This window comes from Fulmarus glacialis, unplaced genomic scaffold, assembly GCF_000690835.1.
Source record: "Fulmarus glacialis isolate BGI_N327 unplaced genomic scaffold, ASM69083v1 scaffold6517, whole genome shotgun sequence".
NCBI classification, from domain to species: Eukaryota; Metazoa; Chordata; class Aves; order Procellariiformes; family Procellariidae; genus Fulmarus; species Fulmarus glacialis.
The window spans coordinates 4503-30953 of NW_009221176.1; the positions used below are offsets into that span (position 1 = coordinate 4503).

A 26451-nucleotide genomic window follows, 5' to 3' on the forward strand; every position below is an offset into this window, starting at 1 on the left:
GGTACTGAGCAATTGCACTGTACATCACTCATTTTGTATATTCTATCATTATTATTATTTTCCCTTTTCTATTCTGTTAAACTGTCTTTATCTCAACCCACAAGTTTTTCTCACTCTTACCCTTCCAATTCTCTCCCCGTCCCACTGGGGGGGGGTGGGGGGGGAGTGAGCGAGTGGCTGGGGGGGGGGTGGCTGCCTGCCTGCCAGGTTAAACCACGACACTAACTATATATAACTAAACTTCCTCCCCGCCCCCCCAGCATCTTTCATATTTTCACATTAATGTTCCCAAACGCCCAGCCTTCCCTAAGTATCTGCAGTGGAGTAAAATACCAAAATCACTAAGAACTGAGCTTTTAGCATTGAGGTAGGTATGGGCAAGCACTTCAATTTCTGGTCAACTAGGTGACATCCGACACCGAGGAAAGAACATTTCCTTTTCTTCTGCTTTTTGTGAACAGGATAATATGTCCAATCTCTACTGTTTCCATAGACTGCTATAAATATGAAATCATTGTCAACGGTGCAGCTCCCCATAAAAATGAACATCATAGTAAATCAGACTTTATTAAATCACTTCTAAGAGAATAAAGAATGAAATTGTATCCAGTAATAAAATATATGAATTGACCATTGTTCTGTTTTTTTACGAGTCTGAGAAACAGCAATAGATGATAGCAAGTAAAATAAAATAATTTATAGCAGATAGAGGGAAAAATTCTTTCAGTTGATCTATTCTTTTAGCTGATCTATAGCACCACCTTTAACTTCTGACCTTTTAGAAGTAATTTGGATCTGACCAGTTATAGTTTGAATGCACATGCTGTGTGTAGTGCACGTTTTTCACTATAACTCAAAAAGTGTTTGTTGTTGTGTGGTGTTTTTTTTCTTTGTGGGGGATTTCAGTATCAAGTCACCAAACTATTTAAATGCAAGGTAAAAAAAGAAAAATGAGAGCTTAGTTCCTTAAGTTTTTTGAGATATTATCCATATGCACATCCTTATATCGAAGCATATCTTTCCACATCCTCAAGGTGTAAGAATTTTAGCCAACAGTTCCCAAACATCATGAAAGCATCCCAAGGGTTCTCATGTTTTAAACTGAAGGTATAAAAACTAGAGCAACACCTTCTTTCCATTTTCTTTCAACCACAAAGTTCCTCATGTACAGGGCTCCAAGGCAGAGGATACAGAAATTAGGACTGCAGAATATACATATGGATAACACATCTCAAAGAAGTACAGTTCAGATACAGAGAAGTAACTTATCAAATTCTCTTTTGAATTATTAATGCAACTATTCACGTGCCTAGTGACCCCTCAGAATGTCTCTGAGTTATCTGGTGATAGAAGCAGAATTAGGAATAGTGGGATAGACGCCCAAAGACGACAACAGGTTTAATCATTATAAACATCATCCTGTAAATTCAACATAGCTAATGTATATGCAAACTATCTGATATTAAGTAAGCAGTTCAAGTCTTCAATAATAACAACTTTTACAGACTCATTACAGATTTTTCTATAGCATTCTAAGTTTGATTGGACCAAAAGTCCATTATAAAAATCTTCATTTACCTGAACAACATAAGGAATATGAGTGGTTTCAAGGCTTATCCTTGAAATTACAGTTTGCAGAGTTCATTGTCTGGAACAGTGCTTTGAAATCCACTTGGATGTATACAAAAAGCATATAAATCTTAGGTAATTATCACATCTTCTTTGACAAAATTAATCCAATCCAGGTTATTATAGTTTTGTAGCTGGTGTGGATAGGTTTCACTTGACATGCAGAACCACATATTGCTAGGAAACCTTCAAGGAGGATATAGGAAAAATAATTACATAAAATCATATTAAGGCAGTTTTATTTAAAAAAAAAAAAAATCAGACCCAGTCTGTCCAATACAGAAGTTTTACAAAATTAAAGTTTCTCACAGTTGCTTGACTATATTAAACACCCATCAAAATAGCAGTATGAATAGCAGTTAGAGAGTCTGGTTATTTGTGTGGTGTGCATAACTGCATTAAAAGTGTTTTGGATAAAACAATTAAACAATTGGACTCTTAAGCCAAGTCTTCTTATACTACTAAGAAAAGCTCAATGAAAGAAACTGAACAAAAATGTTTTATTTTGATATTTAACTTCTAAATTATAGTATCATAAAATTTTATTTCTGCAAGTGTCAGCTGCATTCTATTTTCAACAGTTGATGTGTTTATGTACAGGTACAAATTGCGGCAACAACTATACTTATTATTCAAAATGTTGAACACATTACCATATCTTGACCCTTCAGCTTTCCAATGTTTTTTCCACCCTCTTAGAAAATACATTTTAAAACATCCAGACAATGTCCACACACTTGAGTCTAGTAGAAATTAAAGGGATCCTTTCACCGTTAACATTCTGTTTACAGTTTACTAATGCTTGAAAATAGTAGTAAGCTAACCTCTAATATCTGTATTAACATATTTGTTTTAAAAATATTTTTTTACAAGGATTTTTGCTATTATTCTCATTGGAGGGAAAATACAGAATTCTTGCAAATTCAGTACTATGTCCTTCCATCATCTCAACATACACAATATTTTTCTATTTTTTTTTAAACACTGTGGCTTTGTAAAAAAACTATGCTAAATCAGATTAAGTATTACTTTTCTCATTTTGTATATTTTAAGCGTGGGCTTGTCCTACTCTAAATTTTCAATTAATTATATTCTCTTTCTTCTGAGGACATATAATACGCTGTTTCCACTTTATGCTAAGAAGGAATGAAGGAATTCTTCTTCCCCCCACCCAACAGATTTGATTGGCATCTGCATAGACATTTTATAATTAAAAAAGTAAGATTTGCAGGATTGTACAGCAAATTTTGAAGAAATAAAAATAAAAACATTAATGACAAGTGATTCTTTGTGCAACTACCTTCATCCGTTTTCAAAACTGAGGTTTCTTAGAGCTCAAAATGAAAACCTAATTCCATTAAGTAATACCAATTCTGCTACTGAATTTAATGGAACCAGGAAATCTTCCCAATCTTTAGTCTAGCATAAAATAACAGTATGTGAGCTGGGACTTTCCACGGAGGAAAGCAGCATTACCTTCACCAGCTAACTGCTAAGAAATTGCCTCCTCCTCATGTTTCGCAGCTTTGGCATTTCTATGCATAGCAGCTCTTCAGCACACAAATTTTGTAACCTTTCTGCCTGTGTCTTATCAATCCAAACTCTTTCTCTAGTAAAATGGCAAGAATTGCACTGAATCAAGATCCTTCACAGCTGCATTTATGGAGGAGCATTTACCTCTAGATTATTCTGCCCAGTTTGACCCAGGTATTTTTCAACTTCAAAGAATGGGAAAACATGAAGAATTTTGCTTTCAGTACACCCCAAGGCACAGAATTTAAAAAAAAAAAAAAAAAAAAAAAAAATCATTGAAGGTGCAGATGATTCACTATGCACTTAAAAATACCTAAAACTTACTTAGGAATTGCAAGTTTGAGGTTTTCCAGTTAGTGTTCCTTCAAATTCAGAAAACAGGAAGAGTAAGGAACATTACATTAATGGACAAGGCCCTCCAAATCTGACACATACATCTAGTCGATCACAGAATTCCATATTACAATTGCAAGGCATGCCAGAGTTCTGCCATCGATGGTTATCTTCAAACAATTGTTACAGCACTTTCTTACTCCACCTGTGACAACAATTTTGAAAGACTTTTATTTGGAAATTCAAATTATTAAATATAAACTGATGAGGAAAAAACCCCAGGAGCTTTAAAGCTACTCAGTTAGCCAAATCATCACTGATTTAGTAGTTTTATCTCATGCTATTAAAATGCATAATACAATGTAACAGTTAGCAATGTCTAATTCTCATCTATCAAAATTGAGAGAATATTTGAGGTGTTTGAGTTCTCCCTTAATGTATTCCTAAAGTAACCTCCTGTTAGTGGAATGTGAAGACAAGTTAAATGAGACAGAATCTGACTCCATGAGCAAAATTAGCAAAGGCACGTTGATAAGGTGTCCTTGACTATTTGCTGTTATCATGCTTATTATAATAGTGCCTTACTACTGCAGTTTCACAGATTGGTTTTACTCATGAAAAGTTGCTCTTTGGAAACAGCAGGGATATTTTGGGTGATGGTACACCTACCTGGTCACTGCAAAAGAAAGGACATGCACTCTCTGTGTCTTTAGATAAATGTGTCCAGTTGTGGTTTTAGCATTGTTAATATAACACTAGTAATATAATATCTTAATCACTAAATAATGGTGAGTAGTGTGAAAAATAACTGCAAAATAACTCATAGGTTTCTGTTTATGGGTTGGCTCAAAACAAAGCAAAGTATTCATGCCTGTTAACTGCTTCTCTTAACTTGTTTTACCCCAGGTGATTTTGTAGCAGCATGTCCTCGAAGGATAATATGAAATCCCCCATAAAGCATACTCATCTCATGGCTGAACAAATCCAGAACGATGTCTTAAATACAAAATTTGGTCTTCTTTCCCCCATCTCTTTAAAGTATTCTTTATATTAGCCCTTCCAGGAAGAAAACAGGAAACTTGGTTTCCATGGTATCACTCAGCATATGCAGGATCTATATTTTTGTCTATTACAAACATGATACTTCAGACTCAGTATGGTACTATTCGTGAGTCATCATAGCCAGATTGTGGGGAAGAGATAGGAGAATCATAGAGAAGAGGGAGATATGCACTTAACTGAAATTAAATACTGGGAAATTTGGTAAAGAGAAGAGACTGTGAGAAAAGAAGCTCAAACATTTCAGAAAGAAAATCATTTCTTCTGATGGAGAATTTCTTGATCTCACCTTTGGCATTTTATCTTGCTTCTGAAAAAAATCCTGCTCTCATTCACTACAACACTCCTGCCATCAAGTATATCAGCACTTAAAACTAGAGGCTGGACTACAAAATTTACTAAAACTTAACCTTCCAAGCTATTTTATGTCCAGTTGTAAGATTATTTCTAGCAAAAAAAGGTCACTTTTGATTATGGCATCTGTAAACAGTGTAATATCATGACATTTAAATTAGTAATAGGAATAATTCTGAAATGTATTCTCATCTATTTTTCCATGCTGCATTTTTCAAATCATGAAAGACTTTATATAAAATGATCAACAAATTCAAGTTTACTGGCCATAAAAAAAATCCCTTAGGAATAACAGATCTTCTTCAGGGAGTATTTGTTCCTTCAAGTAGATTTAGTGCTGCGACAGTGTGGTAGTTAAAGTACAAACAGAGGCTGTTGATAAAGTGGCAATGCATAACGAAGTTGTAATGTATTATAAAGGAGCAATTGCCTGCAGTTCGTCAGTATGGATATGGCAATGAAGTTCTGCTTTACATATTCCAGGCACTAAGAATTTTGTAGCAGTGATTACAGGAGGTTCTTCTTCCCCTATAAAAGGAAAAAAGTGAGGTTCATTAATTGAAACATTGATTTTGTATTTGGTCAACATTTTCGAAACAATGCAAAGAAAGCTTATGAAAACCCTCTGGATCATAGTGCCATACATTGATGAGGCTGAACCACCATGCTTAGTAACTCCTTATTTAAAGAATTAATACAAATTTTCTCCCCAGGCAGGGCTTCTTAGAGAAGACCTTATTAGTGAATGGACCTAGTAAAGGTTTGGTTGTTGGTACTTCCTCAAAATTAAACTGGTTTGAACTTCAGTTGATGACGCCCAATATGATTTCTTTGCAGATCAGTAGTCTGCACATGAACTGCACTGAAAGATAGAAAGTATTACAGATTATGTGACTTACGATTTTAATTCAAAAGATTAAATCAAACCATCCTTTAAAGAGGAAAGATCTACCTTGAGATGCTAAATGACAGAGCTGTTCACTTCTGTTCTGACCCAAGTAAAAGATAAAAAATAGGTAGCCAAAACAGAAATGGTACTTTGAAGTCAGAGTAGTAATTTGGACAGAACAAGAATAAAAGCTAAAAAATTATATCTACTCCTCTCATTATTAGGCATATAAATATTAGGGCTATAAATATTTTGTATGTCTGGGACAGTAAAAAGATTCAATGGATTGCACTCTAATGGACAGATGATGCTCAGTTCTCGATACTGTCTCCTTTGTACCCTACACCTAATTAGGACTGTGGTTTGGGTGAGGGGATGTTTGAGTTAGAGTTGGTCAGGGTGGTGCTTTTGGACAGGGACAGTGAATGGGAAAATGGCAGAAGTTACTGTGGTTTCTTAAGATTTTGGAACATCAGTGTTAAGATCCAACTCTACCAGTTAGTGCTATAATGTTTAACCTCTATAGCTGAAACATGTTAACAAGTAGGTATGTGACTTGAGAATTAATTGCTGGAAAGACTGCCTCTTTCTTCCAGTGACTCCTTGGCAGCTGGAATACCCAGCTGACAGCTCAGTGATTGAATCAGGAGGGAAATACTGGTAAAGCATTCTTACAGAGAGGCCATAAATTTTAAACTAGCATCCTACTTTCATCCAACACTAGAACCTTTACAGATACCATCTGTAATTTTTCCCACAAATGTGAGAAAAGGCTATGTTAGAAGATGGCAGGAAATTAAGAATATTAATTTTGAAACAATAACAGAGTATTTGTGGCTTCTGCAATTAAATCAGTAAATCTGTATTTTTTCCACCTGAAAAGTTTTCAGGTTTTAGTTATTTTGTCCTACAGACTATCTAGCCTATAGATATAGATGCTATATCTGTAAATCAACATCTATATTCTCTCCCCCCAAGATAATTCTGGAATCAAACATTAGTTATGAATTATCTGAATAATAAAAAAAACCCCAAAACCACAAACCATTTAGCCAAAATAAAAGTCTACACTCATTCAAGAAAGCAGAACAGCATACCACCATCAAAATGCAATATTCACCTGTTGTAGCTGCTTAAGGAAAATCTCAGCAAACAGCGGTTTTGTTCTATGAATACAATTGCTGGAACACTCCACACAGATGTAGTTCTGATGTCAGTTCAATGTACTGTAACTAGCAATGTCAGATCAGCTTTTTATATAGCCTGAGGCAGCATTTACATCTTCTAACTGTAGGCATCTAAGCCGGGTATCTATTTTGGAGAGTGTCTTCTAAGCATTTAAACTCCCCCACTGAAACCTGTTTGTTCATTCCTCCCAGCCCCACATCCAGTGAGAAACCTAATGTCATTCTGAAACTTGAGTTAACCACAGTACAGATTATATCCCTAAATGTTCTACTATGCGCTGGAGCAAAATAGGATGTCAGTTTTAGATTTATGGCCATTCTGTAAGAATGCTTCACCATATCACCCTCTTAATTAAACCACACAGCTGTCAGCTGAGTACCCCAGCTGCCAAGGAGTCCCTGGAAGAAAGAAGCAGTGTCTCCAACAACAGGTCAATTAATGAGAAGTAACTTAATAGAATTTTAGTGAAATCTTACTTAGCTAAGGAAACCCCCCCCCCAATAAGTTAGAAAAATGAATCTTTTCCTTAAAGTTACTGAAACCTATCTTTTTTACCATCTTTATACAATACTAATCTTCCTCTGCAGCCTTCTATATAGCTCCTCACATATTACCTTAAGTATTTTGAGATGGTAGAAATATGCTCATAATAACTGAATATAATTTTTGAAACACTGCTATATCTTACCTAAACCTGACGATGAAGAAACACTTCCTGTAATGGAAGATGTTTCAATTTGGTCTGTCAATAGTCCTTCCATTAAAGGTAAGGATAATTCAGATGAAGGAACAGACGAATCATAGATTCCAGAATCTCGAGGCATATCTTTAAGATTTGAAGCTTTAACAACATGTAACAATGGCTGAAGAACAGAGCTGCCACCACCTTGAATGTCCTGAGTTTCTGTATCTTCTCCAAGGTTTAAGTGCTGAATTATACAGTGAGAGTCTGAATTCCCAGCTGAAATAATGTTTACATCTGTTTTCAGGTAAAAATCACCATCCATCACCTGTTTATTCACTAAGTCATTTAAAACCAAGCCCGAATCAAATTTTTCCATGACAGGCTCTGAGTAATGTAAAGAAGGTGGAGGGAAGGGAATAAATTGTTTCTCAAACCAATCTGGTTCCTGATCAATGAACTGATGCATATTGCAAATGGCAACATAAAGGGACCTCCCAGATTTGCTTCTGAAATAATTCCTTTTACTAATGTTAACAGGAAACACCTCTGAATCCTGTACACTAAGATCTCTGGAGTGTAAATGTGAATACAGCTGAGGAAGATTGTCCATGAGTTTGTATTTTGTACTTAGATCCAGAATACCAGGGATGTCTCCTTCACAGGAGTAATCAAAGTAGACTGCAATGAACTTGCAGAGGTCATTTGAATTCTGCTTTGCTTGACGAAGCTTCTCTGCAACAGTCAATACAGCAAACAGAAAGAGTTCTCCTTTTCCTGCATCTTTCGTTACCCCTCTGTGTTTCCAGTTCTTTTTTTCAACGAAGTACTTCATTCCCTTGGAACACACAATGATGATAAACTGGGACTCGTTTATTTTTTTAATAAGCCACTCCTTCTGACCTTCTTTACAAATTTTTAGGTCTTCCCACAAATCTAGAGCCACCTGGAAAAGAAAAGGACATTCTGGTGGATATTCATTATTAGATTATTAGATATATTTGCTAATAAAATTTAAATGAGTTATACTCAGTAAGTCAGCTTGTATTTATCCGACAATTGAGAATTAATGATGAATTTAACTATAGCTTGTCCCTGATGCAAATACAAGCTGTTTTAAGAGAGAAATAAGTAATACACAACATAGCATTAATAGTGAACAAACTGGAATCAGTGATAGTTACTATGACAGTAGTTATGCACCAAATAAGCAAGGCCTCACGTTCAGTCTAAACTTTGCTTGCGGGCTGAATATTTCACTGGGCTAAGGAAATAGGTGAATTGCTAAGGTAAAAAGGAAAACCTTCCAGACTTTTTTTTTTTTTTAAAAACAAGAATGCTAGTTACTATATGAACCCATTTTGCTGCTTATTTATTACTTAAAGAAAAACATACCTAATTATACCTGTGTTACGTATAAATTTATGATGCAGAGCCAAGTAGTTAAATGTAAACTGGGTAGTTCCTTGAAAAATAAAACTACTATGGATTTGGTACATAGCAATATTTCTCAGGGAATAAAAAGAACATAGAAAATGTGGCTAGACCAAGTAAATTACTATTTACTTATCTGATCAAATTAGATATCATCAATCCACAATAAACAATGTATTCTGCCTGCCTCAAACAATTTAACTGTTGTATATTTGTGTCCTTAATGTGCTGAATGTAATGGAAATCCATATTCATTTAGCATTTTTTGCATACTAATGAAGTCTGATGCCAAGAATTTTCATATCTAGATACAAACATAATTAGTGCCTGTAACATCGAGTCCTTTCAGTTAGGATGCAAAACAGCAGCAGCTTATCTCTGATAAGAAATCTCTGAATATTTTATCATAAGAGTTGTTTTATTTTGTACTTTGTCAAATTTTCTGAACATTCTACATGGTCTGAAATGCCTGTGTACACCAGGATGAAGGACACAACGCTTTATCTCATGAAAGAAAGAATGAGCAGCAGAATAACAGAAAAAAATAGATGCAAAAAACTTTCATAATAAACACACATCAAAACCATTTATAAAGTCTTCTCTCAAGCATTTTTCCAGTATTGTTGCTCTGCTGTATCACCCATAACAGAGTGGAAAACTTTGCCGTGTCAGAAGACAGAGAGTAGGTGGATGCCTAGAACACAAGGACTCATGAAAACTGTTACCACACAGTCAGCTACAGGAAGAAAGTGATCGTGCCTGAAGTGGTCAGGCAGTTGGACCAGATGATCACTGCAGGTTCCTTCCAACTGAAGTATTCTATTCTATGCATGGGGAAGATAAGTCATTTTACAGCTGCTTGGGAGATACTCTGATAAAGGTACAACACAGGTAGTTTTTCTTTTCTGTCTGTTTTTGTTTCTGTTCTTCAAAACACTGTCTGATCTATCTGTGAGAAAGGATTTTTAGTATGGTCGAGTTATTATTTTAAATCACTATTAAATGTCACTGGTTTTGTCCTTTATGACAAAACATTCCAATTCCATATGAAAAATACTTGTGCAACTGTTCCATTATGCATTGAGCATCACTTTTTATATTAAACTCCACAACCTTAATAATAACCCATATTATTTCTGTATGTAGATACTACCAATATTTTGTCATCTAAATATTTAATTATGCCTGATACCATATGTTCCATGGTACATAGTTATAGCAGTAACAGCTCACCTTAACACTATTTCAAAGAGGTATGGTGTAGCAGGGCTAAAGTACATCTCTAAAAAGGGGATTCAAGCAAGTTACTTATAAAACACCTTACCTGAACTATTTTAAACATATGAACAAACCGTGAACATCCCCAAACGCGTGAGGCATCGATTACATTACTGTGTTTGGCCACCAGAGGTCAGACTTGCTGTAGAGTTGGAAAAACCGTTCCAGTTCATGCATTTAAAATCACGGTGGCAGAATTAAAATGCAGCAAAAATAGACTGATAATTGTCTTGCCTTTTTACAGTTGAGAAGTGAAAGACGGGCCACATATTGATTATATTTTAGAAAGCAGTGTGAGATTCTAAGCCTAGTCGTTCAAAGTAACAATTTGAATGTCTCTCTCTCAGCTTTAAATCAAAAACAAGAAAAAGACATGCTGATTTTACAGCATTAATGGAACAGAAGGGAAGTTAAAAAAAAAAAAAATCAATAAAAATTAATACATAATGTCAACAACTAATCCTAATTACACAGATTTTGCCCTATGAGTAGGAGTTTTGACAGATTCAACTACTTTAAAATTACAATATAAAACGTATTTTAGGAATACTGAATTATATCAGGTAGACACCAATACCTCTTTGTAGCTGCTGACTATAAAGATGCAAGACCTTCTAAAAAGAAAAAGCAGTTAATACAAAATAAGCTAAACATGGCTGAATGAAAGTCCTGGAATCAATGAGGTACACATTTTCCACTATTCTGGGTTTTTTTTTTTGTTGTTGGGGGTTTTTTGGGGGGTGGGGGTGGGTGTTGGTTGTTGTTTTTTGGTTTTGGTTTGGTTTTGGGTGGGGTTTTTTGGTTGTTTTGGTTTTTTGGTTTGTTTTTTTTTTTAATAAACGCGGGCTATGATCTGCTCCTTTCCCTAATTAAAGAAAATTTAGATGGCCAATATTTAGAAAAATAATGGAAGTTATCTATGTGGAAAGGAGAGATTGAAATACCTCATTCTGAAGCACATATTATTATGAGTTTTGGGGGTGCTGTTTCAATTAAGGAAACTCTGTTTACGAAAGAAATGTTGACTTTACCTCACAGCCACAGAAGTCCTGAAGAAAATAAGCAAAGCATTGGATGACGTTAATGTGTTTCTGGCAGTCTTTACTGGAATAGCAGATGAACACTTTTGGCCGGGGACGAAGTCTTTCCACATGGAGACCTGCAGCATATGCTGAAGATTCTGAGCTCTCCTCATCCAGATGGGAATATATATTTTCTAAATTGGAAGAGAGAAAGAGAGTTCACACTATAAAGCTTGGTTTTGTTTTGGTTTTTTAAAACTTTTGTAGGCTCATTTCTAATGCATACAGTAATGACTATTTTTGAAAGATACTTCTTTCCTTTCCAGCCTGAAAAAGAAAAGTTGCACATGCTCTATTTATCCAGCTTATGAGTTGCTACATATGTGGAACACACTTTGAAAGTGAAATGTGCAGTTATTACTGTACAAGTCAGAAAACTTAAGAAAGGTTTATTTTATAAATAGAATGAGGTTGTTTCACCTCTATCCAGCTTCAACAGTCTTCACCTCTCTGTTCAAATATTATAAGCCTTAAAGATCATCAAGAGTTTCCTTTATAACAAAGTCTCTTGTTTAAAAAAAAAACACAACACAAGCCAGGTGAATATTAAACTCCAGGAACACAGATCCCTTCAGAACATCTTACAGTATCTCTCTGGTATATATATACACATGCATGTTTGGACATTAATTTGAATTAAGGTATGATCAATTTAAATCAAAATAGCTACTGGTGTTTCTTTCCTTGTATAGATGCTTTTATGCTGGAACATAAAAGTCTGGTCTTAGGCCAGACTAATTCAATCTAGTTCTACAGTTGGTTAAGCTAATTTGGAATAAAGCATGAGTATTTCAAACTACAAATATCCATCCAGGGACTTAATTTAGAACAATTCATCAGGAATAACTATTCTGGAACAACTCTCTCTGTAGACAAATCCTTAGTGATTTGTCTGGGTTTTTTGTTGGAACTGCGCTAGCTGTGAGCAAAGGGATAGCCACAGAAGACCAGAAGGTAAAAGGATTTAACCCAGATGGCATATCGCACTTGCAGTATACCTCAGTGCCAAAATTCAGATGGATAACACAGATATGTGAGGTTTGGGGAAGTAATCTCTTTTTCCATATTCATGAAACCGCATGATTCCCTAGATTCTACAAAAAAAAGCCAATTGATTTTTAACATCTCAATGTAACAAGTGTGGCTTGCCAGCTCCTGGACACAGAGGAGAGAGAGGTCAAAGAGGGATGGAATCTAATTTACAGAAACATCTGCAAGTAAGTCTTAGAAAGAGTAAATTTAGCAAGACGGCTTAGGATGAAGTGTAAAGGCAACTTCCAGGAAAGTAAGCAAATCTGGAATAACAGATACAGATAGTATACCAGACAGTGCTGAGAACTGTATTTGTATCACATGGCTTTACCTTCCTCCTGGTTTAAAATAAATATGAATTAGATGTTTCTGAATGAAATAAGGGAATGTTTAAAATATATCAATTTACAGATCTGTTCATATTCTACGTGGTCATGTAGTACTTTCACAAATAAAAAGAAACCCGAAACCAAAAATATTTCCCAACAGCAATTTTGTTCTCTCCTTTCTACAGTGTAGTCTTGATTTGTGATACAATACTTTCTATGGCAACAAATTACCATCAAGCACTGATTAAGAATTTGCTACAAGTTTTAACACACAAAAAAAGCAGTGGGGAGGAAAGAGAGAGAAGTAGAAAAGAAAGGAAAGCTCTTCAGATAAAGGTATTGCTGGAATAAACCTACCAGTTAAGACGCTTTTGGTTGCAAAAGTGCACCTTTAAATGGAACTCTGTATTGAATAAACCCTCTTACCTTGCTGTTTCTTGCGGCACATCACTGTGAAAAGCGTTGCAAATGCCGAAATGACAACTAAAGGGACTGTAATGGCAATAGCTCTTATTGGTCCAGCCCACGGAGAATGTACTTTGAAAAATAAAGCAGAATTAGCCATATGCAAATAAGCTATATTATAATTATCTAATCAGATATTCACACTGGGATGTAAGACTGCTGCAGTACACTATTATCAGGTAATTCTCAAATATACAGTAGAATCAAACATGTTCTGCTCCGTTTTAAATAGGTTTTATGCTGATTGCCCCCATCACCACAGCATTAGAGCAACTAATGTAAGTAACAAGAGCTGCATGCCAACTCATACCTCCCCCCATGAGAAGAACTTTACATGAAGTGCAGTTTTGATAAGATACGCAATAGTCATTTAGACCTGACAGACTTTTGTACCAGGGTGCTGAACTAGGCACTTAGAACTGTCTTCCTGCACAGATTACCTTCAGCAATGTGCATTAGGATTCAGTCCACTTTGCCCGTTGCCTTCATCTGCGGCTATGTTTTCTGTCTGCGGTTACATTCTGAAAGCCCTATTTAGCTTCTCAATAACTGGTCTGATACATAGACATGCTAAGCATGTACCTGACAGGTTTTCCAGACTGCTTGATTTGATTTCAAGGCTGAAGTATACAGGCAGGGAATGTGTTTAGGCTCTCTCACAGTTTCATTACATTATTTCCACACTACTCCATGCATCAGTTGTATGCGATTAAGATACAGGCTATGATTCTTCATATCGATATATACAATAAAAGTGACTTCCCACAAAGATTTCCAATGATATATTGATCTAAACAGTACTAAATATAAAAGTATAGAGATGCAGATGTGTATGTACAATTGTGCATATCTACTCTTTTTTCATTAGGTCAAAAAATCACAGCACAATTGGCTCAGCAGTCTTGATTATGGCAAACTGACACAGGTCAAATCGAGATTTATTTCCAACATAATTAAAACTGAATCTAAATTAATAAGATAAATACTGTATACTGTTTAAAAAACAAAATTCATACCTGGTTTTAGCGCATAGTGCATTGTTTTCCTCGTTGTATTAGTGTCATCAACCAGCTTGGAAAAGTAAAAGTTGAATTTTATTTTGTGGAAATTTAATTTTATTTATTTTCTGCAATGTGTAAACAACTAACAGCTTTCATGACCAAATGTGAAGAAACTTACTGTTCAAAAAGTTAAAATTAAAGAGCACCAGAAACTAGTAATTAGTGAAATCATTTGTCTTTGTTGGTACATAGTTTAATGTTGCAATACTAATTTTCAGAGTTCACATACTGTCATCACCAAGAGAAACACACAGCTTTTAAGTATAGTAAAAATTGACCAAACTACAGAATTCCAATTTAAAAAAAAAAAAAAAAAAAAAAAAAATCAAAGTCCAAGAATTATGCAGGCCCACAACTTTACTTGAAGGCACAGATGAAACTGCTATCCACACAAGGAAAGGTCAAGAACAATCTATCTAAAAACCTTTACTTGCCCAAGGTGCTTCAGTAGGGATGCCTGAAGTCCAATTTTACCAGAGTGTGACTTGAAATACTTAAATTTCAGTTAATTTCTCCATTAACATACTCATTTATCTGTTGTACAAATGACTATTTATAAATATTACCTCAATTATATAATCCCCTGGAGATACATTCTGAAGAATACAACTTGTAGTATCTGTGTTTTGCTCCTACATCAAGGAAAGAGAATACTTTGCAAGCCATTCACTTACTTGTAAAACCTAATGAAAAATACATTTGCATTGATTTAGCAATATACAGTGCCCTCCTGTATTAAGACACCTTAAACCAGCAAAACTCCATTCAAATATGCAAGGACTACAATCCTCTGCCTGCAGAACTAAAACATGATTAATTATCAAAAAAAAAAAAAAAAAATCTTAAAAGTTTGGTCTAATACATAAACTCTACATTGTGCGCTGAAGCTCCCTAGCTTTCAGAGACTTAAGATGAAAGATTGACCAGTGAGAACAAACTTGCCATTGAATATTAACCAAACTTAAGGAAAATAATACATCAAATAGCAGCTCCCATAATAAGACCTAAGCAGACAGCTGTACAAAATCACAAAGTGCTTAATTCCATGCACATACTAAAATGAGAGCTGTCTTGTGATACCATCTCAGATGGGTGATCTATGAAGTGGTCAAATTTGGTGCAAAGGTGAAATAAAAAAGTAAGAAATAATATAAAAAACATCATAAAACTGCAGTTTGAAGTACTAATTAGTTGTAGGGTCTTCAAGAGAGCGAACAGCCTCTTCCCATTTGCTTATACTATCTGTCTCCAATGGACCTTCAAGCCTGGTTTTGACTGATGAGTGCTATCACAATACAAATATTATTTACACAAATAGTACCAAATAGTTTAAAAATTTTAAAACCGATAGTATTCTATATTATATTAAGTTTTTAAAGTTTCTATAAAAACTCAGAACATCTAATGGTAATAGGTTTTGTGCTTTTAACAGTTGCAAAACTCAGCGACGTACCTGTTTGCAGGTCTTTTGCTTAAATGGGCCTTCATGCTTCAGTTTGTAGTGAAGAAAGTAGTATCTAAACCCAAAGCTATGAGGTGCATGATCAAAGGACACTTGCATGTTAAAACCCTGCTGGGTAACATTCAGATTCCTTGGCTTCCAGTCTGTCAGAGGAGATATTCATGAATTGGAAAAAAGTGACTCTTCAAGTACAGTAACTTTTTGTAAGATGAATATACCAAAAGTATTACATTTTACTTACAAGGTTTGCAGACAAGGTTTTCTGGCTGTAGCAACAATTCACATGCTACAAATACACACAAAAATTATTAATGATATGGTATCAAAATACTATGCTATTTAAATAGAAAAAGAATGAGGGCAAAAGAAGGGAGATCATCATTTACCATTTCTTTCCCAGTCTTTAGTATGCCTGGAGTAAATATATTTTGCAAACTTATCTTCTTTGTTATGATTTCAAGTCCCTTCTCATCTTTATATGAGAAACACAGGTTCATTAATTTGAAAATAGCATTCCTTAGTGAGACAAAAGGGATAGCACCGGGCACAGCACAGCAGGAGAGGAAGTTGAAACTAGCTTTAAATACATTTACTCAGAGTAAATAAGTATGCTGAGCACGATTATAAAGACAAATGTTACTGCGGTTTGCATCAACAGACAGACTTGAAAATATTTTAAGAAAGTTTTACAGGGCAAAAAACCCTAAGTAGGACTAATATCAACATTTGACCCCAAAGGGTACTTGCAGTTTCTCATCATACTATTTAAGCACTGAGGAGCTTATTCAAGTTTCTTCTCTCTAACTCCAATGAGAATTGCTAAGTAATTTTGAGAAATTAAACTTGATTTGTTGCTATCTAATTTTATATGTACTCATCTCTATCTATCTCTAGATATCTGGTTTTGAAATCAAGAACAAAACAAATCAAGAACAAAAACAACCTGAGATTCTTCACAATGTCCAGAGACAAAAAGGAGCAAACCATCTTCATGAGTCCAATGTTCCTGAGAACCATGGGAGTAATCCTGCTATAGGCAAACCTGGGATGATTTCAGGCCTACCTGAGACTTTTCTTCTAGTTGTTGCCTAACATGTATTATCATACACCACAGACTTATCTGTGGCATCCAAATTCTTTCCACTTAACACCCAGAACTTCCTTCAAAGACTAGGTCAGTAACTACCTTAACCCAGACTCAGCTAACATCACCATCTACTACATTCCTTTGTTGGGAAAACTGAAAAGCTGGGGTGGGGCGAGCCACCCATTAATGAAGAGATGATATGCAATACTATATTGTATGCAATACTTACGTCTAGTTCGGAAGAAAAATGGATGATAATTACTTTCATTTTTAATGGAAGGAAAAGGAACAATCTTTACAAAGTAATCTGTTTCAAACTTCAGATTTACAAAGGGCTGGGATTCCATCCCCTACAAAAAGACAAGATTACAACACGTTTTAAAATCAACTATTGTAACTGAAAGTATCTTTCAAAACAAGCCCACAGTTTTGCAAACATAAGCAGAAATGGATACATTAAGAATCCTTTATCTACCCATCCGTAACACATTGACATGAGGAATCTCAATACAGAGTTGGATATGGACTACTACAGATGGATCTGTACTTCAGGGTCACCCAAAGGACAGTTTCCAGCTTCAGGAAAGCTTCTATAGAAGGCGAATAGATTTGTCTCTAGATCAACAACTATCATTAGTTAAAGAATATTACTTTTAGGAAGCAACCTGCATCCTAGTAAACAGCACATTGTGTATATATTTAGACAGAGATATATTTAGATTTATATGCAGCATATAAACACTTTCAAGACTACTCACACAATCAAGCAATGATGAAACTTTTCTTGAAACAAAGCACTTACTGTTCGTTTAAAACTGGGGCTGAGCTGCTTTGGATCTTTTAAAACCATCTGCTGGCATTGTCTTCCCTCTGATTTTAACTCTTCAAGTATTACTCGAAATCCTTTCAGGTATTCAATCCCTGCAAAACAGCAGAGCAGTTAAATAGAAAACTAATATTTCAAAATGCATAATGTGGTATTTTATGTAATTTGAACATATTTCATTTGTCTTTAAAAATAACCATTCATATGAAATACGTTTGTGTGTTAATACCTGTGGTTGTATGTCAGATCCTCCCGCATTTTCTGTCTTGCCTATTTAGAATTCTATCTTTGGCAAAGGCTGCAATTACTACATACTTGTGTAATGCTTAGAGCAGAGGGGCCCACATCTCAGCTGGGGCTTCCAAATTATCACTGCAATATAAGTTATCATTACCTTCATCATCCTCAGGAATACTTTATAGCAACTTCACATTTCCATTATTAGCAATGAAATACAACATTTTGCTAGCAAATTATAGAAATACTACTTTATAACATCTTCCTATCATTTCTGAGACTACCAGATTAAAGTGATAGTGGTTGTTACTTCTTTAGTTCTAGTATAGTATGGGATAACAGAAAACTTGACTTAAATGGAATGGAATTTATTCCAGTGAGTGAATACTTCCAGTTATTTATAACTGATGCCAGAACTACACCCATTTCTTTCAAGATACTCTAACACAACTATCTCTCAGCACAGTGTATCTACATTTCTTTGCAATTTTGTCATCGTGGAATTACTTCATTACATGACTAAACTGAGTCACAGTGATGCACATGTCACAGGACAATGCCAGAGTGTTACCCTGTGATAGTTTTGTGGCTCAGGTATCAAAGTCACTGCGTAGTTCTTCAAGACTAATTACCACTATTCCATCTAATTACATATTTTAAACAGCATTACATATGGCAGAATACATATTTATCAAAGACACAGCCACAGCCTTTGTAAGCTAAATGCTACATAAATCAAAATAGATTGAGTTTATGCTATGCTTGTCAAATTAAAAAAAAAATCCCAAGTGTATGATTTTCCACAGACCTCCTCTGTTTCACTAGTTTTCATGGCTTTGTGGGGGTTTTTTAATGTTTTATAATCTTGTAGAAGATAAAGACCGTAAGTTGCCCAATGTGTTCTTACTATTCTATGGAACAAAAGCACTATTTGTGCTTACATGAAGACCATGAAAGAGAAAGTGTCCAGTCTCCACGTTACCCGAGATGTTTCAACAGCAGTTCTGTCCTCACACTTACCAAAGGATTAACTTCTGATCATTACAAGAAAGAACACCAAGCTTTGTTTCCCATAGAGATTTGATTCATCCAGTCTGCAGCTGAAGATTACCAAATGCTTTTAACTGCACAGTTTTGCAGAATTAAATGTAATTTTCATATACTCTTTTAAACCCCAGAAATTAATCATTATTTTTTATCCAAAAAAATATGAAAGCATGATTTAATACTGGGAGGCCACGAAAAATTGATAATTTTTCTTATCTAAAATGTTTGATTTAATAAATGCAGGTCTAGGCTAAAAAATTTATATCAAGTTTAATAAACACACATTTGCATTATTGATGAGCCATATCTCATCATTTAGGATGCAATCCTACCACATAAATGGGAACTTCCAGCTCTTACTAAATCATAAGAAAAACCTGATTTAAATGCTTTTTGAGGGAGCATGAGCCATGAAATATCAAATTGAGACTCTGCTGTATGAGAAAAAGAACATAAACAAATTTCTGTTTTAATTTTGAAAACTATATTGTGCTTAACTCTAATTATTTCATTGATATGGAAAAGCACCTTTGCAGTTAAAATTCTTCAATGAAGTATTAAAAACATTCAAGAAGGAAACTCCACCTCTTTCATTTGCTAAATACTGGTGATAAAAAAAAGAGTTTATGTTAAGTTACTCTATTTAGGACCTTAATTAGTGTGAAGAAAAAGAAATGATGAGCAGGTATTGGTACAGGGAGAGTGCATTATGGTGCAGTGGTCTCCAAATTTTGTTGATCATGCACTCCTATCAACAAAAAAAGTTTTGAGCACAACCCCCCAGTATATTTATAAAATATAAATATGTACTACTGTGCTAATATATTATGTACATTATAAAATATACACAAAAAAATTTAAAAAAGCATGAGATAAAGATTTAAAACTATTTTTTAAATAATTTTTATTTTATTAATGATACAAAAAAATTTTTTGTTCTGACTTAAAAATATTAATAATAATATTTTTGAGTGACAGCTATATGATTGAATATGCTTCATTATTTTTTTAAATCTTGGTTTAACACTTTGTGATATGGCAATTTGAAGGTCTGGTTCTAAGTTCAGTTTATTTCGTTACTTGGTTTTAATGGCTGTCATAGCTGAAAAAATAACCTCACAAAGATACATGGATCCAAATGGAGGAAGTGCATCATCAGCTGCATTTACTAAATCATGATACTCATTTTTCACTTCCATCCTCTGATTATGCAAAGGTTTTTCTTGAAATTTGGCTAGTAAATTTGTATCTTCCCTGACGTCAGTTGCTCTTGCAAACTAATCAGAATGTGTTGCATTATTGTATTTTTAACAATACTTATTTTAACAAAACCCACTGAAACCCTGCATTCAGAAGATTTTTAAAAAGGCTACGAAATTCTGTTTCCTGATTTTTTAAGTGTAAAAATATGAGAGTTTTTATAGGTAAGAAGCTGGCATTGTTTTCAGCAACAAAATCACATAATAAAGGAAACATTTCCAAACACGCATTTTCAAAAAGCTCTTTCCATAGCATGAGTTTCTTTTGAAAAGCAGTTACTTTCTCGCTCATTGTTAAAATGTCACCTTTACCTTGAAGAGACACATTAAGTGTGGTTTTGGTTTGGTTTTTGTTTTTTTTTTTTAAATATCTGCTAGGCAGCATACTACTGACAGCCACTTGTCATCACAGAAAAGGTCAGCAAATTTGGAACACTTGTCTTTTTGTGAAAGAAGAATGCTTAACTCAAAGATTTGAGTTTGGCAACTCTTAAGCACTTTGCCACAGACAACCAGTGAACCTCTGTGTGGCACAAAAGATTTCCATGGTCACTCCCCATTTCCTTATCAAGTATTGTAAAGATTCTACTATTTAAATGTCTTGTTTTTATAAAACTAACCACATTGATGACATCCTGTGCACTTCTGGCTCCAACTTCATTGCTGCAACAGTTTCCCTATGAACGATGCAATGACTGAATTCACGTGTGGTGCTATCTCTGTAACCTTACGCTGGAATCCTTTTTTTCATTCCAATATTTCCCTGTATTTTTTCAGCCAGTTTTACTGTGGCAGGAAGAACAAGTGTTTCCCCAGTGGTATATGCCTTTTTGTCTTTCACTATTGAGTAAGAAATCTCAAAAGAGATTTCACAAAGAGAGGCTTCTGAAGATTTATAATTAAGTTTAGCGAAATTTTGTACTTTATTGAGTATTGCATGGCTTCAAGCATCGCTGAAAAAATTGTAGAGGTTTGTTTTCATGTTCCAGATGCTTAGTTTTCAAATGTCTTGCTAATCGTGATGGCTTCACAGTGTTAGCTAATATCTCAAGGCACACTATACGCTTAGGGCAAGGTTCATAATTAAAAACGGCAGGTGTAAATCTATTTCAAATAGTCTTGATAGTTTTGATAATTTTGGCCAATTTTTTATCAGAACTGATTAAATAGTCATTGTTTTTACCTTCTAATGTGGCTCACGAAGAGCCTGTATTAGGAGAACTGTCAGCTCTACTATTTTCTTGTTGGTCGCATGCGCTCACATGATTAGTATTATCTTCAATTATCTTAAGCCACTTGTTCATTTCATCATGATGGTTAGTTCAGTTAAAACTAGGTAATATAATGAGTAAATCCATTTAACCTGGCCCAAATACACTGCAATACATCGCAATATGCTGAAAGCAAATGAAAGAGTGAGGGCACCACTGTGAACCCCTCCACGTTGTAGAACAGCCACTCTTCCTTCAGGACACCTCACGTACCACATGTGAAACATGAATATCTGACATAGAGACCGAGTAAGGGTGCCAGTGTCAATGCATATATTAAATATTAGTCAAGCTTAGTTTTTCTTTTCAAGATTAAAAAAAAAGTGTAAATAGAAGTTCTAAAATTTTCTTCACATGCCCCAGTGGATCATCTTGCGCACTCCCCACTTTGGAGACTACTGCTCTAGCAGGCAACAAGGTACTTCCAGTGACATTTAAGTGACTGAGGAATATTCTTAGTGACCTGAGCTGACAAGGAAACACATTGAAGTTTGTATAACTATGATTAAATAATGTTTTCCACCTGTAAGACAATCTGCATCCTAAAGAATCTTTAAGTGTATTGCCAATTAAACTCCATCAATGTCACTGACATGCACCAATGCCTTGGGGCAGAGAACGAAATCAGGGCTAATACACAGTTCTGAAGAGCAGGAAAAATTCAGCAAACTGGAATAGTAAAAAGCAGCGTATGGCTGCAGAGAGCATCCTAGTTATAAGGGTATTTCAAGTGAGCTAGTAAAAATAGCAGCTTTGCAAAGCTGTTAAAAATTTCTTCCTTCTTAAGCAGTTTGCTTCAATGATTCCAAGCATAATTTAATTATTTTATTTAATATTGATCAGCAAGAAGTTATTACCAAAGCCATGATGAATTAGTCCCTTTCCCTCTATACTTACCGATGGCATTTGCTGTCCAAAGTATCGTCACTGCAACCTGTTCATAACATGCATACTGACTGATAGTTATATTCTGCACATCTCCAATCATGTGTTTTCCCACTGAATTCAGATAAGGCGTGCAGTCTAAAAATACGGAGAAATAAACGCTTTAAGAAAAACATTCTAGCTGATGTTCTCGTGCCATACCAGAGCAAATAAATCATAATCTGCCAACAGCCTAATCTTAAAGATCTATTCAAGCAACCAGTTTCCAACATGACCCACATCTTTCCATGTACATAAAGAATTAAGTTAATTTCCTAACATTTCTTCCAGATTGAGCAAAGTAAAAGTACCTGTGCACTATTTATTCTATAAAAATAAGTACTACATAGTAAATCTAGATGAAGCTTTTGTCTCAGGACACTGAAAACCACAAACCTTTACAAATCATTTACAACCACTTTCACCAGCTGCACTTTCACCTAGTTCACAGGACTCCAAAGGAAATTACCAGTTTATAATACCAGTGTAGCCTGTACCACGGCAAGAGTAAAAATGACACATGTTGGAACTCCCAAAAAAGAACAACTTTTCCTCAGTAATTACTCAAAAGAATATGAGGACTGACATTAATTTTGTGCATGTACAGTGCTTAGAGCAAGAGAATGTTGGTCAATGATCAGGCACGTATGAGAACAATGAACAATGTGAAGCTTTAGAACTGGTGCTCAAGAAGTGCTTTTTAACCACGATACTGCTTGATCCTGACCACAAAGAACCTACTGCCGAAATCCATCTCATCTCTGTCATCCATTCAGTAGCCACATCCCTGTAGACCATTTTCCTGCCACTGGATCCAGTCAGAACTGGTTTTGTCTTGTTATCCTCACTAAATACAGTGTATTCCCTAAAGTTCAGCTCTGCAAACATGTGATTATAGAAAACCTCAGGTTTCGTTAAGAAAATAAAATAGAAAAAAAACATTCTTGACTTTGTTGTTAAACTTGACCGTGTCCTTTTGCATTCAAAACAAGAAAACAAATAACCCCAAATTGTATTACTTTTAAAGCCTTAAAATGTTTAGGTTCATATTTTGTGGCAGGAAGAGAAGTAGCAGCCAGAGAATTCAGTAGTTCTGGAGCACAGTATACATGAAGACGTGTATGCACAAACATTCTGCTTTTGAACTAGTGAAGCCAACAAAAACCAGAAAAAGTTGACCAGTAGATCATATATTACTGACTGATGATTAATTTTTAAAAACTGAGATAATCTATATGCTATGTATTTGTCTATACAGAGTTTGTAGAAACTAAATATGAAAAATTAAGTGTTATGACAAGCCAATGCAGGAAATTCGCATTTAATTCAGAGGTGTGATCTTAAAGGCAAGGAAAGTAAAATTAACTGAAAAGCAGTTTTAGAAAATGGCTTTTTACTACGAATAACAATGGTAAGGGGTCTTTTATGTAACTGCCACGCAAATAAGAATAGAACAGTTTGTACAACATTGCCTTTTACAAAAGCTGTGCAGTGGGTACTTACTCTGCTGTTTGTAGAAAGTGAACTCAATGACAGCATGAACTTCCTCTTAGAAGAATAGAGTATCTCTTTCAATGGAAAGTTTGAAGTAACAGTTTTTTGCTAGGTCTGGATCTAATTAATAGCAAGCCCAAGATTTTGGATCCTGGTTAGTAAAATTTTATGGTCAAATGACAATTTGCCAAAATAGAATATAGCACAAATGTCTGAAGTTTGACTACGAGTCACTGATTTACATTTATAAAGAAAACAGATTTCGGAAGAAAACAGCAGGGAAAAATTGCACTTTTCAAGAAACCACTTATTTTACTTGAACACAAGTGAAATACTGAAACATACAAACATTTGTTTTTCACCTGAATAAATAATCTAACTAACTGATTTAACAACATAAAACACAGCTCACTAGAGTTACTGTGTGGCAAAACAAAAGCCTTTAAATCACAGCCAGCAAGCCAAATTCTCTTTTATACTGGCTTATTGATGATAAGTATGTATTTCCATATTATACAAACTCTTTAGCCTTGATATCAGGGAACTCTTTTCCTAGTACTGCAGAACTCAAATAACTCCTTTGTCCAGGAAGCATGCAATGCCAGCAGAATTTTGAATTAACACTTGTCATTGGTTAAACACAGTTCCTGGTGCCAGAATTAATGGAAAAAACATGACAAATACTGGGACTTAAACAGACTCCATTGTGTTAACTAAATGTGGGAATCTCTATTCTGACTGATATTATTTCCTGTTTTCCTTTATGTAGATTAAAAAAAAAAAAACATAACTCTCTTGTAGCAACCACTTACCTCTTGTACAATCTGACATACTTGAATTTTGCTCATTTTAAATATTAACATCAAATTAGATTAAAAAAAAATTCACAGTGAAGGATTGCAAATTCAGAAATTAAGATAAAAATACAGGAGCAAAAGAACAAAAGGATAATCAGAATGAAACAAAAGCAGTGTTATTAGGTTTCCTGATACATGCTTTCAATGATGAAATTTTACCCACATTCAGCATCCGAGGTAATTTCTTTGGGTAGGCAAAAAAACCCAACCTGTAACTTGCACTAGCATTAATACAAATATTACTGCTGTAAATTAGGACCTTCTCTTGACTGTACATTGAGTTTATATTGATGATGGCCACTAACTGCCCAAATAAGGATAAATTCCCAATGTAGTCAATAGTCATACTTTACTGACTAGACAACACAGATGACAAAAACCTTTAAAAAATGGAAGCAATAAGATACAGCATTTAGCAGACATTTGAAGAGGTCTGAAGTATTATTGCTGCAACCTGCTTATTACTGTTATCATGCTAGAGATTACTTTCTTCTTAGTTTAGCTGCAAATCTGCTACAGTACTAAAACCATCTGTCTTCACTGAAAATGTAGACAGCAGTTTTCCACTAACCTGGTCCTTTAACACTGTAGATAATGAAAAGTTCCAACTACTTCAACTAGATGAAGAGATACTATTAATCGTCAATATTCATATTCAATATTAATCCTTGCAAAGACACATTTTTAATATATTCCCTGTATACAAATACAAACTACACGTTTTCTATCTTGAGACACACTTTACACCACTTTCTCCCAAAATTACACATCAGAGAAAAGATGTATAAAGCTTGAAATAATCCTTTCCTATGACTTTGTGTGTAGTGAACCTTTCAATGACTGCATTCTTTCACAGAATAAAATCAGTCGCTATAATTTTCCAGCCAAATACTGGGCAGATGATGTAGGCCAATCTGAAAGTGAAACTACTACAAATTATTAGATCGTTTTATTATCAGGAAGGAGAAGATCCACCAGATCCAGCAGAAACAAATCTAGATTTTAAAATTATGTCAATATTAAAGAGCTCATGCTATTCTTAAAGCCATTTATAAGAGACATGTTGTTATATATTGACAACTGTGATGGAGTCCTTGATTTTTGTGAATATAGTGCAAATTTTCAACTTACTGTCATATTTAAAGGTGATATTGAGTAGTCCATTGTTCTTGGTGACTGATGACAGCCCCTGTAGGATAATTTGAATAAAGCAAGCTACTTTGAACTTAGATAGATTTTTATTTTGTAAATAGTTCTTTGGATGATGATAGAACTCATGGTTTTTTCCTTCTGTTTGGGCACACCATCCATCAATCTGAACACAGGCAATGACAGAACAGATTGCATACACCTGCATGCACTCACCTGTCATCAACTTTCCAAACGTAATACAGAAAGAAGTGAAAACAAACAGAAATGAAAGTCTGAATATAATATTTGCATGAAGACATGAAATTGTGACTTAAGTAGTATGACTTGCCCAGCAGAAGTGAATCATAGAAGCTTATTTTTGAAATAAAGTTATGTGATGTTTTCAACTTCCACCATGTAGGTTTATCATGCCCATACAAAAACCACACCTTTAATCAAGGTTTAATGACAAATTAAATTGGGTTCTCCAGGGCAAATACAATGCAAG

The 26451-nt window shown here is 34.8% G+C and overlaps 1 protein-coding gene across 1 annotated transcript; it reads right to left on the minus strand.

Annotated features, from left to right (window-relative positions):
- Positions 1–5007: 5007 nt before the first annotated feature.
- IL17RD (interleukin 17 receptor D) lies at positions 5008–26001 on the minus strand (the record flags this gene model as incomplete). Its single annotated transcript, XM_009580991.1, has 12 exons — positions 5008–5436; positions 7674–8613; positions 11411–11595; positions 13249–13359; positions 14304–14358; positions 14915–14980; positions 15802–15953; positions 16052–16096; positions 17127–17247; positions 17700–17818; positions 22435–22560; positions 25944–26001. Coding segments are annotated over 12 exons (2094 nt in total), but the record flags the coding sequence as incomplete, so codon positions are not given.
- Positions 26002–26451: the final 450 nt, after the last annotated feature.